This window comes from Dendrobium catenatum, unplaced genomic scaffold, assembly GCF_001605985.2.
Source record: "Dendrobium catenatum unplaced genomic scaffold, ASM160598v2 fragScaff_scaffold_133, whole genome shotgun sequence".
Classification (NCBI taxonomy): Eukaryota; Viridiplantae; Streptophyta; class Magnoliopsida; order Asparagales; family Orchidaceae; genus Dendrobium; species Dendrobium catenatum.
This window is the reverse complement of record NW_021318595.1, coordinates 11,407,376-11,419,002: the sequence shown is the minus strand read 5'-3', so window position 1 is coordinate 11,419,002 and position 11,627 is coordinate 11,407,376. Positions and strand designations below refer to the sequence as shown.

The window sequence follows — 11,627 nt, the reverse complement described above, 5'->3', positions numbered from 1 at the left end:
AATTTTGAACAGGATTTGTTTTGGGTCCGGTCAGTCGGGCTGGCAAAAAATTTTAAGAAAGAAATATAAAAGAATATCCATCTGTAAAATACGCGTCACGATTTTATTGGAGTTCAGACACAAAGCTATGTCTAAACTTCGCACCTAATAAAAATTACGTTTTATGTGACCAAACCATCTAAGGTAATTTTCTCTAATCTTATATGTCATTGGTTCAACTTCAACCTTTTCACGTATATGCTCATTTTGTATTTTATCTCTAAGCGTAAAGCCACTCAGAGACATAATACGAAATGCGAATTACATTTATCTTGATATAAATTTTAAAATTCATTTTGATTAGAATATTCTCATTCAAAGAAGTGCAATATTTTTTTTATTCGATTATTCAAAATAGTATGTTGAATAGCATTGTAATCAACGCCATTTGTCCTGAATAATGGTCATTGTTTCCAAATGTCCCAATTGCCAAAAATGTTTGTGGAAAGTCTTTGAATTCTTGTCTGCATGAATTAGTTGGGACAATTGTTTTACTGTTTTATGAAGTAATTTTTTAGTATGAAATTTTTTTGAATTAAAATTTTTATTCTACAAAGTTGCTTTATAAAACAATAAAAAAAGATGAAGGTAAACTTGAATTATAGAGATCAAATTTAGAGTTTAAAGGTTATCGTTTAAGTATATATAAAATTGAATATATTGAGTGTAATTTTAATACTAACAGATATAGTGGGAGATTGTGATTTTGGGCGATCAAGGCATTAATAAGAGCACATATTTTAGATATCTCGGGTATGTTGTTCAATGTGATGGTGAAATAGATGGAGATATTTTTAATAAAATTCAAGTTGGATGGTTGAAGTGGAGAAATGCATCAAGCCTGTTGTATGATAGAAATGTACTCATCAAACTTAAGAGCAAATTTTATAAGATGATGCTGAGACCTACAATATTTTATGGTGCAGAATATTGACCATTAAAAGAGAGGCATTATATTAAATTAAGTGTTGAAGATATGAGCATGCTCATGTAGATAAGTGGCTTCACTTTTAGAGATAGAATATAAAACATGTATTTACGTGAAAAGGTTGGAATAGCTCCACTGACAAATAAGATTAGAGATAGTCGTCTTAAATGATTTTGTCATATAAAATATCAGCGTTATGATAACCCGGTTAGGAGAGTAGATATATTAGATTTGACCTATATTAAGAAAGGTAGAGATAGACCTAAAAACACCTGGTTAGAAATATTAAGAATGACATTTTTTATTATATTTAAATGAGAATTTGACTCTTAAGAATATATAATGGAGAAAAATGATTCATGTAGACGAACCCACAATGAAATAAAGGGTTGATGATGTTGATGTTGTGGTTGATATTTCATAAAAAGTTACTCGTGGCTACAACTTAGACTTTTTGAATTACACGGCCTCTCAATCCATCATGTTGATAGACTAGATTGATCATATCATCCCCTATACAATATTCATGAGATCCTAATAAGGTTTATCATCCATCTTTGCATGCTTATAAATCAATTTTTCAACCACTAATTTAGAGCAGCTTAATTTCCTTAAGCCAAGATTATAATTGATACGACATCACAAAATTATCTTGATCGGGCACGAATCTCGAGGCAAAAGCTAGTTGGAAACTTCAAAAATTAATTTTGGGAGCACCTGAACTCCGATTTCAACGAACTTATAGTCAAACTGAGCGTCTCGGAAATACGAACCCAACGACACCAAGATCAACCCAATCCGAGCCCAAACGAGTCTGAATCAAGTTTACATTTTCTTTTCTGTTTGTGTGCGGAATACTCGTATAACGCTAGGACGCGAATTTACAAACTCTACCGCCGCGTATATTCTCGCACGCAACAATAATTAATCATGGAGGCTTGCGCTCATAAGAAATCTGAACACCTCATTATTAAATTAAACCTCAATTATCCCGAGACAAATTATTATTATCCACTTTTAAGTACCTCCCAAATTTAATGTAATTCGACCTCCCGGTCATGTCTCGATGATCCTAATCTTAAAGCTTAATTTAAATTATCATGATTCATCAACAAGTATATTATCTGAATAAAATATGTACATATAGATCATAAGCTAATGCCATCTTCAAACCCTTCTGGATGACTCGAGAACCTTCCATGACCCGTAGACACGCATCCTTAACCTAAAATAACCCGACCAGTCAACCGACACGAATGAGCTACCAAGTCGCGATAGTTCCGGAATAATCCGGATCAAGGCCAGCTGAAGCCATCCCGCGCCTGCAGAGGAGAAGCGGTCCTTCACCGTCGATCTCTCATATCCCAATCCAAAGTTTCTGTAACCTTCTCGAACCTTCCGGAACGGAGACTATAATCGTTCCTTATAAAAGCTAGCAGATCCCCAATCATTTCTTCGCACAGTTATAGTTAAAGCATCGATCTTCTTTCTAGTCTGCTCAGCTTCGTTTACTTTTCTCTTTCGTTCTTCTTTGAAAGTGATATATAATTTAAGTGAAATAACTTATGGCGGGAAAAAGCGAAGGTCCGGCGATCGGCATCGATCTCGGGACGACGTATTCATGTGTCGGTGTTTGGCAACATGATCGCGTTGAGATAATCGCGAACGATCAAGGAAATCGAACCACTCCTTCCTACGTTGCGTTCACTGATACTGAGAGGTTGATCGGCGACGCGGCGAAGAATCAGGCCGCCATGAATCCGATCAACACCGTATTCGGTAAGTTCTTAAATTCTACTTAATTTCTTCTTTTCTGTTTCAGTACTCCCTGCAGATTATCCTTATATAATTGTCGTTTTCTTTGCATCTGTTCGCTTTATCTTCTGTGCAGATTGTTTGTGAGTATATAAACTTGATTAGGCTAACAAAATTTCGATATATATTAGCTTCCTTAATCTCTTGATTAATCATTCTGTCTCTCTCCTCTATTTCTATATGCATTTGGCTTTCTGATCCATGTGTCCATTAGTGTTGGATTTGTGAAACTCATGCATATTAGCTTAGCTTGAAATTAAAATTTTGATTTTTATCAAATGGTTGGAGTTAGATTCACGTATAAAATATAAATATTTTGAGAAAAATTATGTAAGAATCAAAAATTTTCTTAGAAAAAATAACAAACTATGAAATCTATATATTTACACGAGCTGTAATTCAACGAATTAAAATAATAAGAAAATTTTAAGATCAAGTTTTATTTTGCTATTCCTAGATTTGTGCTAAATTTATACAAATAAAAGAATAGTTGAATGTTAATTTTATAAATAAATAAAATTTTAGTATTATATGAGAAAAATGTACTTAGATTTTGTTTAATTGAGATGGTTTTTATCATTATTTTTATTATTTTAAAAATATACTAAAAAAATGCTTTAAAAATAATAATAAAATTATCTCAAATAAAATCTTAATTTTTAACGAGTCATTCATGATTAATTTTAATTTTAAATTTATTAAAAATTTATCATTTTTTTTATTTTGAATAATTTTTTTTTCTAGGCATAGTGTCACCTATATAAATGAATGCTATATTTTTCTTGATAACTGCACTCAATATAAGCGCTACAAATGGAGGACAAAAACTGAAAAAAGAATGAACGTGCTTTTAATTTCCTCTAGTGTTTCCTTAAGATTCTTATTTTCTACCTATGATTCATGCATAAAATAAAATAATTTTTACTCCTTCAAAATTTTAACATCTAGTTATTAAATAATTAATAGAAAATTTTAATTATTTTTACTCAATCAAATTTATATTTAAATATATCATAATTGGCTTAAAACTATTTAATTTATATTAAAATAATTGCATTAATTCATCAAAGTCTTTAATATTTTTTACTTCAAAATATTTTGAAATTTAATTTTTTTTCCTTTTTTATTCCTTTTTATTATTTGTTGATTCGAAGTTACGATTTTTATGACTAAGCATAAAATAGGAACTCATTTTAAATTTAATAATAATAATAATAATAATTACATTAGTTTTGATTTTTTGAATATATTAGTTGTTTCACATATCATGTACTTTAATTCAATTTTAAAACCTCTTTATTCATAGTTAAAATTTCCAACCATTAAATCAAGATGTCAGCGTTTCTTATTTTTTCAAATCCTATTTTCTAGTTTTGCACAAATAAGAAAGGAGCACTTAAATTAGAGCTGCAATTTTCCCTAAATAAAAATTAGAGCTCATGGTGATTTTGGTTACGTTATTTTTTAGAGTTTTGTATTGATGATTAAAAATGAATAAGTTCTAAACTGGTTCCTTTCTTGCAGATGCCAAACGTTTGATTGGCCGACGATTCTCTGATCCCTCCGTGCAGAATGACTCGAAGCTATGGCCTTTCAAAGTTATCCCCGGCGCCGGTGAAAAACCCATGATCGTCGTCAAATACAAAGGAGAAGAGAAACAATTCACCGCCGAGGAAATTTCCTCAATGGTTCTCACCAAAATGAAAGAAATTGCTGAAGCTTTCCTTGGCAAAACCGTAAAGAATGCTGTAGTTACAGTACCTGCCTACTTCAACGACTCGCAGCGGCAAGCCACCAAAGATGCCGGAGTCATTGCCGGTCTAAACGTCATGAGAATTATCAACGAGCCCACAGCTGCGGCCATTGCTTATGGGCTTGACAAGAAGACTAATAGCTCGAGTGAGAAGAATGTTCTCATATTCGATCTCGGTGGTGGCACCTTCGATGTCTCTATACTCACTATTGAAGATGGCATCTTTGAAGTGAAGGCGACATCAGGCAACACTCATCTCGGGGGAGAGGACTTCGACAATCGAATGGTGAACCATTTCATGCAGGAATTCAAGAGGAAACATAAAAAGGATATTAGCAATAATCCCAGAGCTCTTCGAAGGTTGAGAACAGCTTGTGAGAGAGCGAAGAGGACTCTCTCTTCCAGTGCGCAGACCACCATTGAAATCGATTCTTTATTCGAAGGCATTGACTTCTACAGTTCGATAACGAGAGCAAGGTTCGAAGAGCTCAACATTGATCTCTTCAGGAAGTGCATGGAGCCAGTGGAGAAGTGCATGAAAGATGCCAAGATGGATAAGAGAACCATCGACGACGTTGTCCTGGTGGGTGGTTCTACTAGAATTCCCAAAGTTCAGCAGCTGCTTCAAGATTTCTTCAATGGAAAGGAGCTCTGTAAAAGCATAAACCCTGACGAGGCTGTGGCCTATGGTGCTGCTGTTCAAGCAGCAATCTTGAGCGGTGATGGCAATGAGAAAGTACAAGACATGCTTCTTATTGATGTTGCTCCTCTCTCCCTTGGTTTGGAAACAGCTGGAGGCGTCATGACAGTCTTAATTCCGAGGAATACCCAAATTCCCACCAAGAAAGAACAGGTTTTCTCTACCTACTCCGACAACCAACCCGGCGTTCTGATCCAGGTGTATCAGGGCGAGAGAACTAGAACTAAAGACAACGACTTGCTCGGCAAGTTTGAACTTTCCGGCATTCCACCAGCACCCAGAGGCGTGCCTCAGATCACCGTGTGCTTCGATATTGACGCCAATGGTATCCTGAGCGTGTCTGCTGAGGACAAGACAAGTGGTCAGAAGAACAAAATCACCATCACTAATGAAAAGGGAAGGCTCAGCAGGGAGGAAATTGAAAAGTTGTTGCAGGAAGCAGAGAGGTACAAGACAGAGGATGAGGAGCATAAGAAGAAGGTGGAAGCGAAGAATGCTCTTGAGAATTACACTTACAATATGAGGAATACGATCAAGGATGAGAAGATTGGAGGGAAGTTGAACTCTGCTGATAAGCATAAAATTGAGGAGGCTCTTGAGCAGATAATTCAGTGGATTGATGGTAACCAGCTTGCTGAGACTGATGAGTTTGAGGATAAGATAAAGGAGCTTGAAGGATTGTGTAACCCGATCATAGCAAAATTGTATCAGGGTGGTGGGGAGGCTACCATGGATGAGGATGGCCATCGTGGTGGAAGCGATGCAGGGCCAAAGATCGAGGAAGTTGATTGAGTAAAACTTGCAGTTTGAAATTTTAATTGAGCATGTGTTCTTCTTAGTACCAATTTTACTTAATTTCAAGTGGTTTGTGTATCTTTGCTGCTTATTTGCCTGCGTGTAATTTGTATTTCTCCAATATTGTAAAATAAGATTGTTGTGTGCTACATTGCTGCTGTGTCATGCTTTTTAAATTTATTTTTTTCAACAATTTCAAACATTAGAAATATGATCGGAAAATAATTCGTTCAGTATTTATTCTGAAATGTAATCTTTTTCAAAAGCAGATATTCATTATTTGTTTTAGTTATAGCTTTGGCATTTTTAAAATAGAATATATGTAATTTTTTATTAATTTCTGTAGAAAATAATTCAGATATATGTGAAGTTCTTAAAAAAATTACTTAATATCATAACTTTTAGAATAATACTTTATACAACTAAAGTGCATATAAATATAGTACTTAATGATTACAGTTACAATATTTTGTTATTATTTTTGGCATTAGAAATGACTCGAACTGAGCAAAAATAAAATTTATCTTGGAACTAAAAAATTATTATTAGAAAAACGCATGTTAGTAAATTTATAAAAATTAGACTATATATTATCCAATTTGACAGGTCGAATAATATATAGCATCTTCAATGCATGACATAACTGAAATTATTATTGTTATTAATTTTTTACATCATCAAGGGCTCCTTTCATTTGGTTGTTGCTTATGTAAAATGGAGTTTTATAAACAAATGTTGATAAAAAGAAATTTAATAAAATGGAATTTCAATAATGAGATGTCCCGGGCTTTGTTTGGTTGCTTATTTAAAATGAAGTTTTAGAAATAGATGTCGAGAAAAAGGTGTTTACTAAAACAGAGTTTCAATAATGAAAATGGGCTTACTAAAAAGGGGTTTACTAGAAACAAATGTTGAGAAAATGGGGTTTACATTATTGATAATGATGAATCATAACTTCAAAACAGTCATAATCTATTCCCCATCTCATCAATAAAAAAAAATCAAAAATCTATCAAATCCATCAATTTGAACATCTCATAAAAACATATTATTATTATTAACTTATCCATCTTTAAATAAACGAATTAAATTCCCCATATTCAATATATGCACTTTTTACTTTTGAATATAGTTGAATGCATCTGTGGGCTCCGAAAATTCGGCCCCGACCTCCGCTCGCTTTTCTTTTTATTCGGCGAGGGACTTTTAACTGAATAAATTCAAAGGTAAATTTTGGAAGGCAGATAGGTTTGTAGATAAGACACTACCCAGAGATTTCGCCCTCATTTTGTGAGGATTTTATGATCTGAGTTCTGGTTTCCTATAGACGCAAGCCCCTATAGTTAATTACCTTTCCCAATAACGAGAGAGAACTTTCGATTAAGGCTAGTCGTCAATCAGATACGTAGAGATACGTATTATCTGGCATATAGTAGCAGCATGGGTATGGAATTTGAGAACTGGATTTGGATTTGTGAATTTGGGAAGTTTGGATATTTGGAAATATTTGAAAAAGTTTGATATTTAAAATAGAAATTGCACCATCTTACAATTAAAGCGGATGGTGGGGGAATCGATGATAGACCCGATCAAGATCCCATGGTTCCGTCGTCCCGGGCCATCTGGGTCCCTGGTCTACTTAGTCAGAGGAGGTAGTCGACCCAACCTGACAGAACGATTCTGTCGGCAACCATGGGTTGCTTCTTCCAAGGGGACCTTGTAGAGACCAGGGATGGGTATTTACCTAAGGGAACAAATTTGAATCCGCCTTAGCTATCAAAGAGCTTTGTGCCATATCGATCATATCCTATTGATTCATATCTCAAGGATTTAACGTCACTAAGGAGCGTATTGGCTCTGGCCATAACCGCTATCTGTGGTGCCACTTGGCGGCAAAACCACTCGGTTCAGAGGGCCCCGGGTCATAATCGTTTACCTGCAGTGCCATTTGGAGGCGGCATTTGGCTCTTTGTGAGCTAGAGTTTATTTGAATTTGTCCACCCTGGCAGACTGTTGTAGAGGGTGGATGGGCTATGCTTTAAGTGTTGGGATGGATAGTTTCATTTTTAAATATTTTTGAAACTTTGGGTTTTTTGTGGAGTTTTGGGGTTTTTGAATTTTTTATGGATATTTTGGGTGGAGCTTTGAAATATTTGAAATTGACTTTTGGGAGACATTTGAAAATATCTGGGAATCCCTCCGGTTGAGATCTGCATTCAACACAGCCATCATCAGGGTGTTTGGGGGGCATTTTCATTTGTAGCTTGAACCTTGTCGACTCTGTCTGGCTGTCGATAGATGATCGGGTTTCGTAGGCTTTATGCCTTTGTTAGTGAATTCATATTGTTGTAGGTCATGAAGGCCTAATATGAATGTATTAAAATAAATATACCGGTCGCCACAAACTTATATTTGTTTAATGGTTCGAACCCTGTCGACTCCTATTGATCCGTATAAAAGGATCAGGTTCGAATTTGAATTCACTTATTGACCCGCACAACATCTCTAGACGTCACGTGTGTACCAATAACACGCTCGCTGGGGCCCATGCGGGTTGAGATTGTATTTACCCCTTTTAGTGTACCTATGTGTATACAAATTACAGTACACATGCAGGGGTATTTTGAAAGTATTCGTAGACACCTTCTGTCCGCTTGCATAGAAGTTGCGGATCCGGTGGCGTTTTATTGTAGATTGTAAACGCCTTCTGCCTGCTTGCATAAGTGTTACAGATCCGGTGGCGTTGCGTAGCAGCTTCTGAATAGACTGGTTCGCTGCTTTGTACATGTAGACTGTCGTGCACTACTTGTACGATTTAAACAGGTAGATTGTAGTACATAAACTAATCTCCTACTTTAGGTCGTAAGAGATTGCACTTTTCGTATTCTTCATGAATTTTGGCGTGGTATTTGTTCTCATATAGTACATCCGTCACTGCTATATGTAGGCAGGTCGATGTTTTCCATAGATTGAAAGTGACTTCAGGATACTGCACCTACTGAAGTCTTTCTGCATCTACCCATCAGTGACATGTGGCACATACATTTGTCTTTGTAGAAAGATCGTATGTGTTGCAGATCTTTATTTTTTACTTGCAAGTAATATGTAACACGAATTGTATGCTCTTTGTTGTCCTCTGCATGATACTTGCATTCATCTTATGCTGTAATGTGCATATTTGCTCATGGCTTCATCACTTACAAACAAGTTATACTTGTAAGTTATTTGTTGTTACATTTGATTTGTAATGAATTTGATATCCCCATTCATTAACATCTTCATCTCAATTGAAATGACTCTTATAAGTTAATAGACATTGTTCAAAAGTCATGGCAAATTTTGGAATGAATGTATGCATGGATCCTTGCTTACTTACAAGTGATTTGAATGAATGATATTCATTAGCTAGCATTTTGCATTCAAATTGAAATAACAACTCTGAAATATTCCAGTGATGTTATTAAGTAAATGATATTTTATAAGTCTTTAGCTCCACAAATGTTCATTTGGATAATCAAAATAATTTGTCATTCGTAGTTTTATTGTAGCTATGCATTTATCACTTAGAAGTGTAGTGGATTTGTATTTTAATTTAAATTGTGCATTTTCCAATTCAGTGCATGGTTCCCTGTAGTCCAGCTTGAATTCAAGCTCATGTTCATCCCATTTGCAAGTCCAATATGTATGCACTATGTCACATTCAAGTCCAAGTTCCACGTGAATTTGAGTCCAAATTGCCCAAGTCACCTACACTTAATACTCAAATCAAGTTCGAGTTCGAGTTAATATCATTTGGTCCAAATCAAGTCCAAGTGTCCAAGTTCACATATTCCTTGTGTTCAATTCAGATCTTTGCTTAAGTTAAAATTATGCTCACTTGATATTCAATTTCGATTCATGTTTGAATTTATTTTACTTAGTTCAAGTCTTGCTTAATCATTTGATTAGTGTCCAAATACAAGTCATTGTAGTTCATGCTCAAGTCCGCTGGTTCATGTTCATTTGAGTTCAAATTCTTGTTCTTTGAGTCCAAACAGGTCCGAGTGCAATCATATATTAACCCGAAATTTCGGCAACCTCTCCCGACGTCTCCCTCGTTTAGGGGAAAACTACGGAAAACTGCGGAAAACTGGACCTCCAGCCACGCTAGAGAAAAACGTGTACGGTAGGTGCCCTCGTATGAGGACACCGCGGCCGTGTAATCGTCGCCCCCCACCACGCCAGAGAAAGGCGTGTATGGGTCTTCGGTACCTATTGCAAAAGAAAAGCAGTTGTTTCCCCGTGAGCGAGTACTTATGAAAGAAAAGCTGTTGTTTCCCCATGAGCGGGTACTTATGAATATCGCGATCTCGCCGTAGTCATCGCACCGGGTTCCTATCCCATCACGCTAGAGAAAAACGTGTATAGGCGGTTTTTCGGTGCGCCACGAACGCCGAGAATAGGATTTGGAACCGAGGGTCGCTCGCCTACCTTGTCGTGGGTGTCGCGCCGATTTTCCCTCCCACCACACTAGAGAAAAGCGTGTATAGGCGGACCACCAGCTCGACACACATGCTGAGGTAGGGGAGAGAGAAAGGGTTCGAAAATCGAGACAAATATTTTTTTGAAATTTTCTTTTTTTCTTTTCTCTTTTTTTTTTTTCTTCTCTTTTTTTTTCTTCTTCTTTTTTCTTTTTTGGAGATTTTTATTCTTTACAAACATATACATGGTATAATAATATTAACATAGTATCTAGTAACATTAACCAAAAAAAAAAAAAAAAGAACTAACTTTGGCTAACAACAAATGCTAATTAAATGTCAAACAGCAAATGAACTTCTGAATAGATGTTATCTAAATACTTTGTGGGAGACTCTATACAGCAACAATGGGGTATGAAGCACAAGTTGTAATACCACACATGTTCTTGCCAAACTCCATCTTGAAGTAGCCATTGAAACACTTTCACAAACACCTTGTGGGCAAACCCACTTGCATGCTACTATTGGATTATTTCCATAGGATTTTCACATTTACTAGCTTGAAGCTATGACTTTGCTCACTAACAGCCATACACACATTATTTATTATCTCTTTGTCACCATTTTTTTTAAACAAATATAAATATGAACATGTATCCTTGAATAAGTAAGCACATCTCCTCTTCAACAAAAGAGGAACTTAAATTGCTGCAATGATATCAGAGAAAAATAAAACAAAAGTTTAAGAGTAAACCTCTATTTACCTTTTGCTGGAAGCTCTGCTAGTGGAAAGTAAATCAAAGTGAACTACTTTTGTGATTTGGAGGCCACTGTGATGTTCACGTGAAAGCAAAAGGAAAAGTTTAAGTGAACTTGAGTTGAGGACTTGTTAATGATTGACAAGGAATAGAGCAGTTTTGATACTGGTTCTAATTTGGGATGGAAAATATGAAATAGGTTTCACGTGAAAGTGAATGGGAGTAGCAGCTTTTTTTTTTTAGAGCTTTAAAGGGGCTGGTTGATTCAGCTTGTGAGGGAAAATCAGGGAAAATGAGCTCAGCACAGGAATCGGCACAGCAAAGGAGAGGAGAAGTTGTTTTGCTGCTGTGGGATTTTAGCTCGAACAATACTTGGAGA

The 11,627-nt window shown here is 35.7% G+C and overlaps 1 protein-coding gene across 1 annotated transcript; it reads left to right on the top strand.

The window, feature by feature from the left end:
* The first annotated feature begins 2,405 nt into the window (after window positions 1-2,405).
* Window positions 2,406-6,263, top strand: LOC110114126 (heat shock cognate 70 kDa protein). Its single transcript, XM_020846891.2, has 2 exons — window positions 2,406-2,746; window positions 4,307-6,263. The coding sequence occupies exons 1-2, from the start codon at window positions 2,533-2,535 to the stop codon at window positions 6,025-6,027; spliced, it is 1,935 nt and encodes a 644-aa protein (XP_020702550.1). The 5' UTR covers window positions 2,406-2,532; the 3' UTR covers window positions 6,028-6,263.
* The last annotated feature ends 5,364 nt before the right edge of the window (window positions 6,264-11,627 follow it).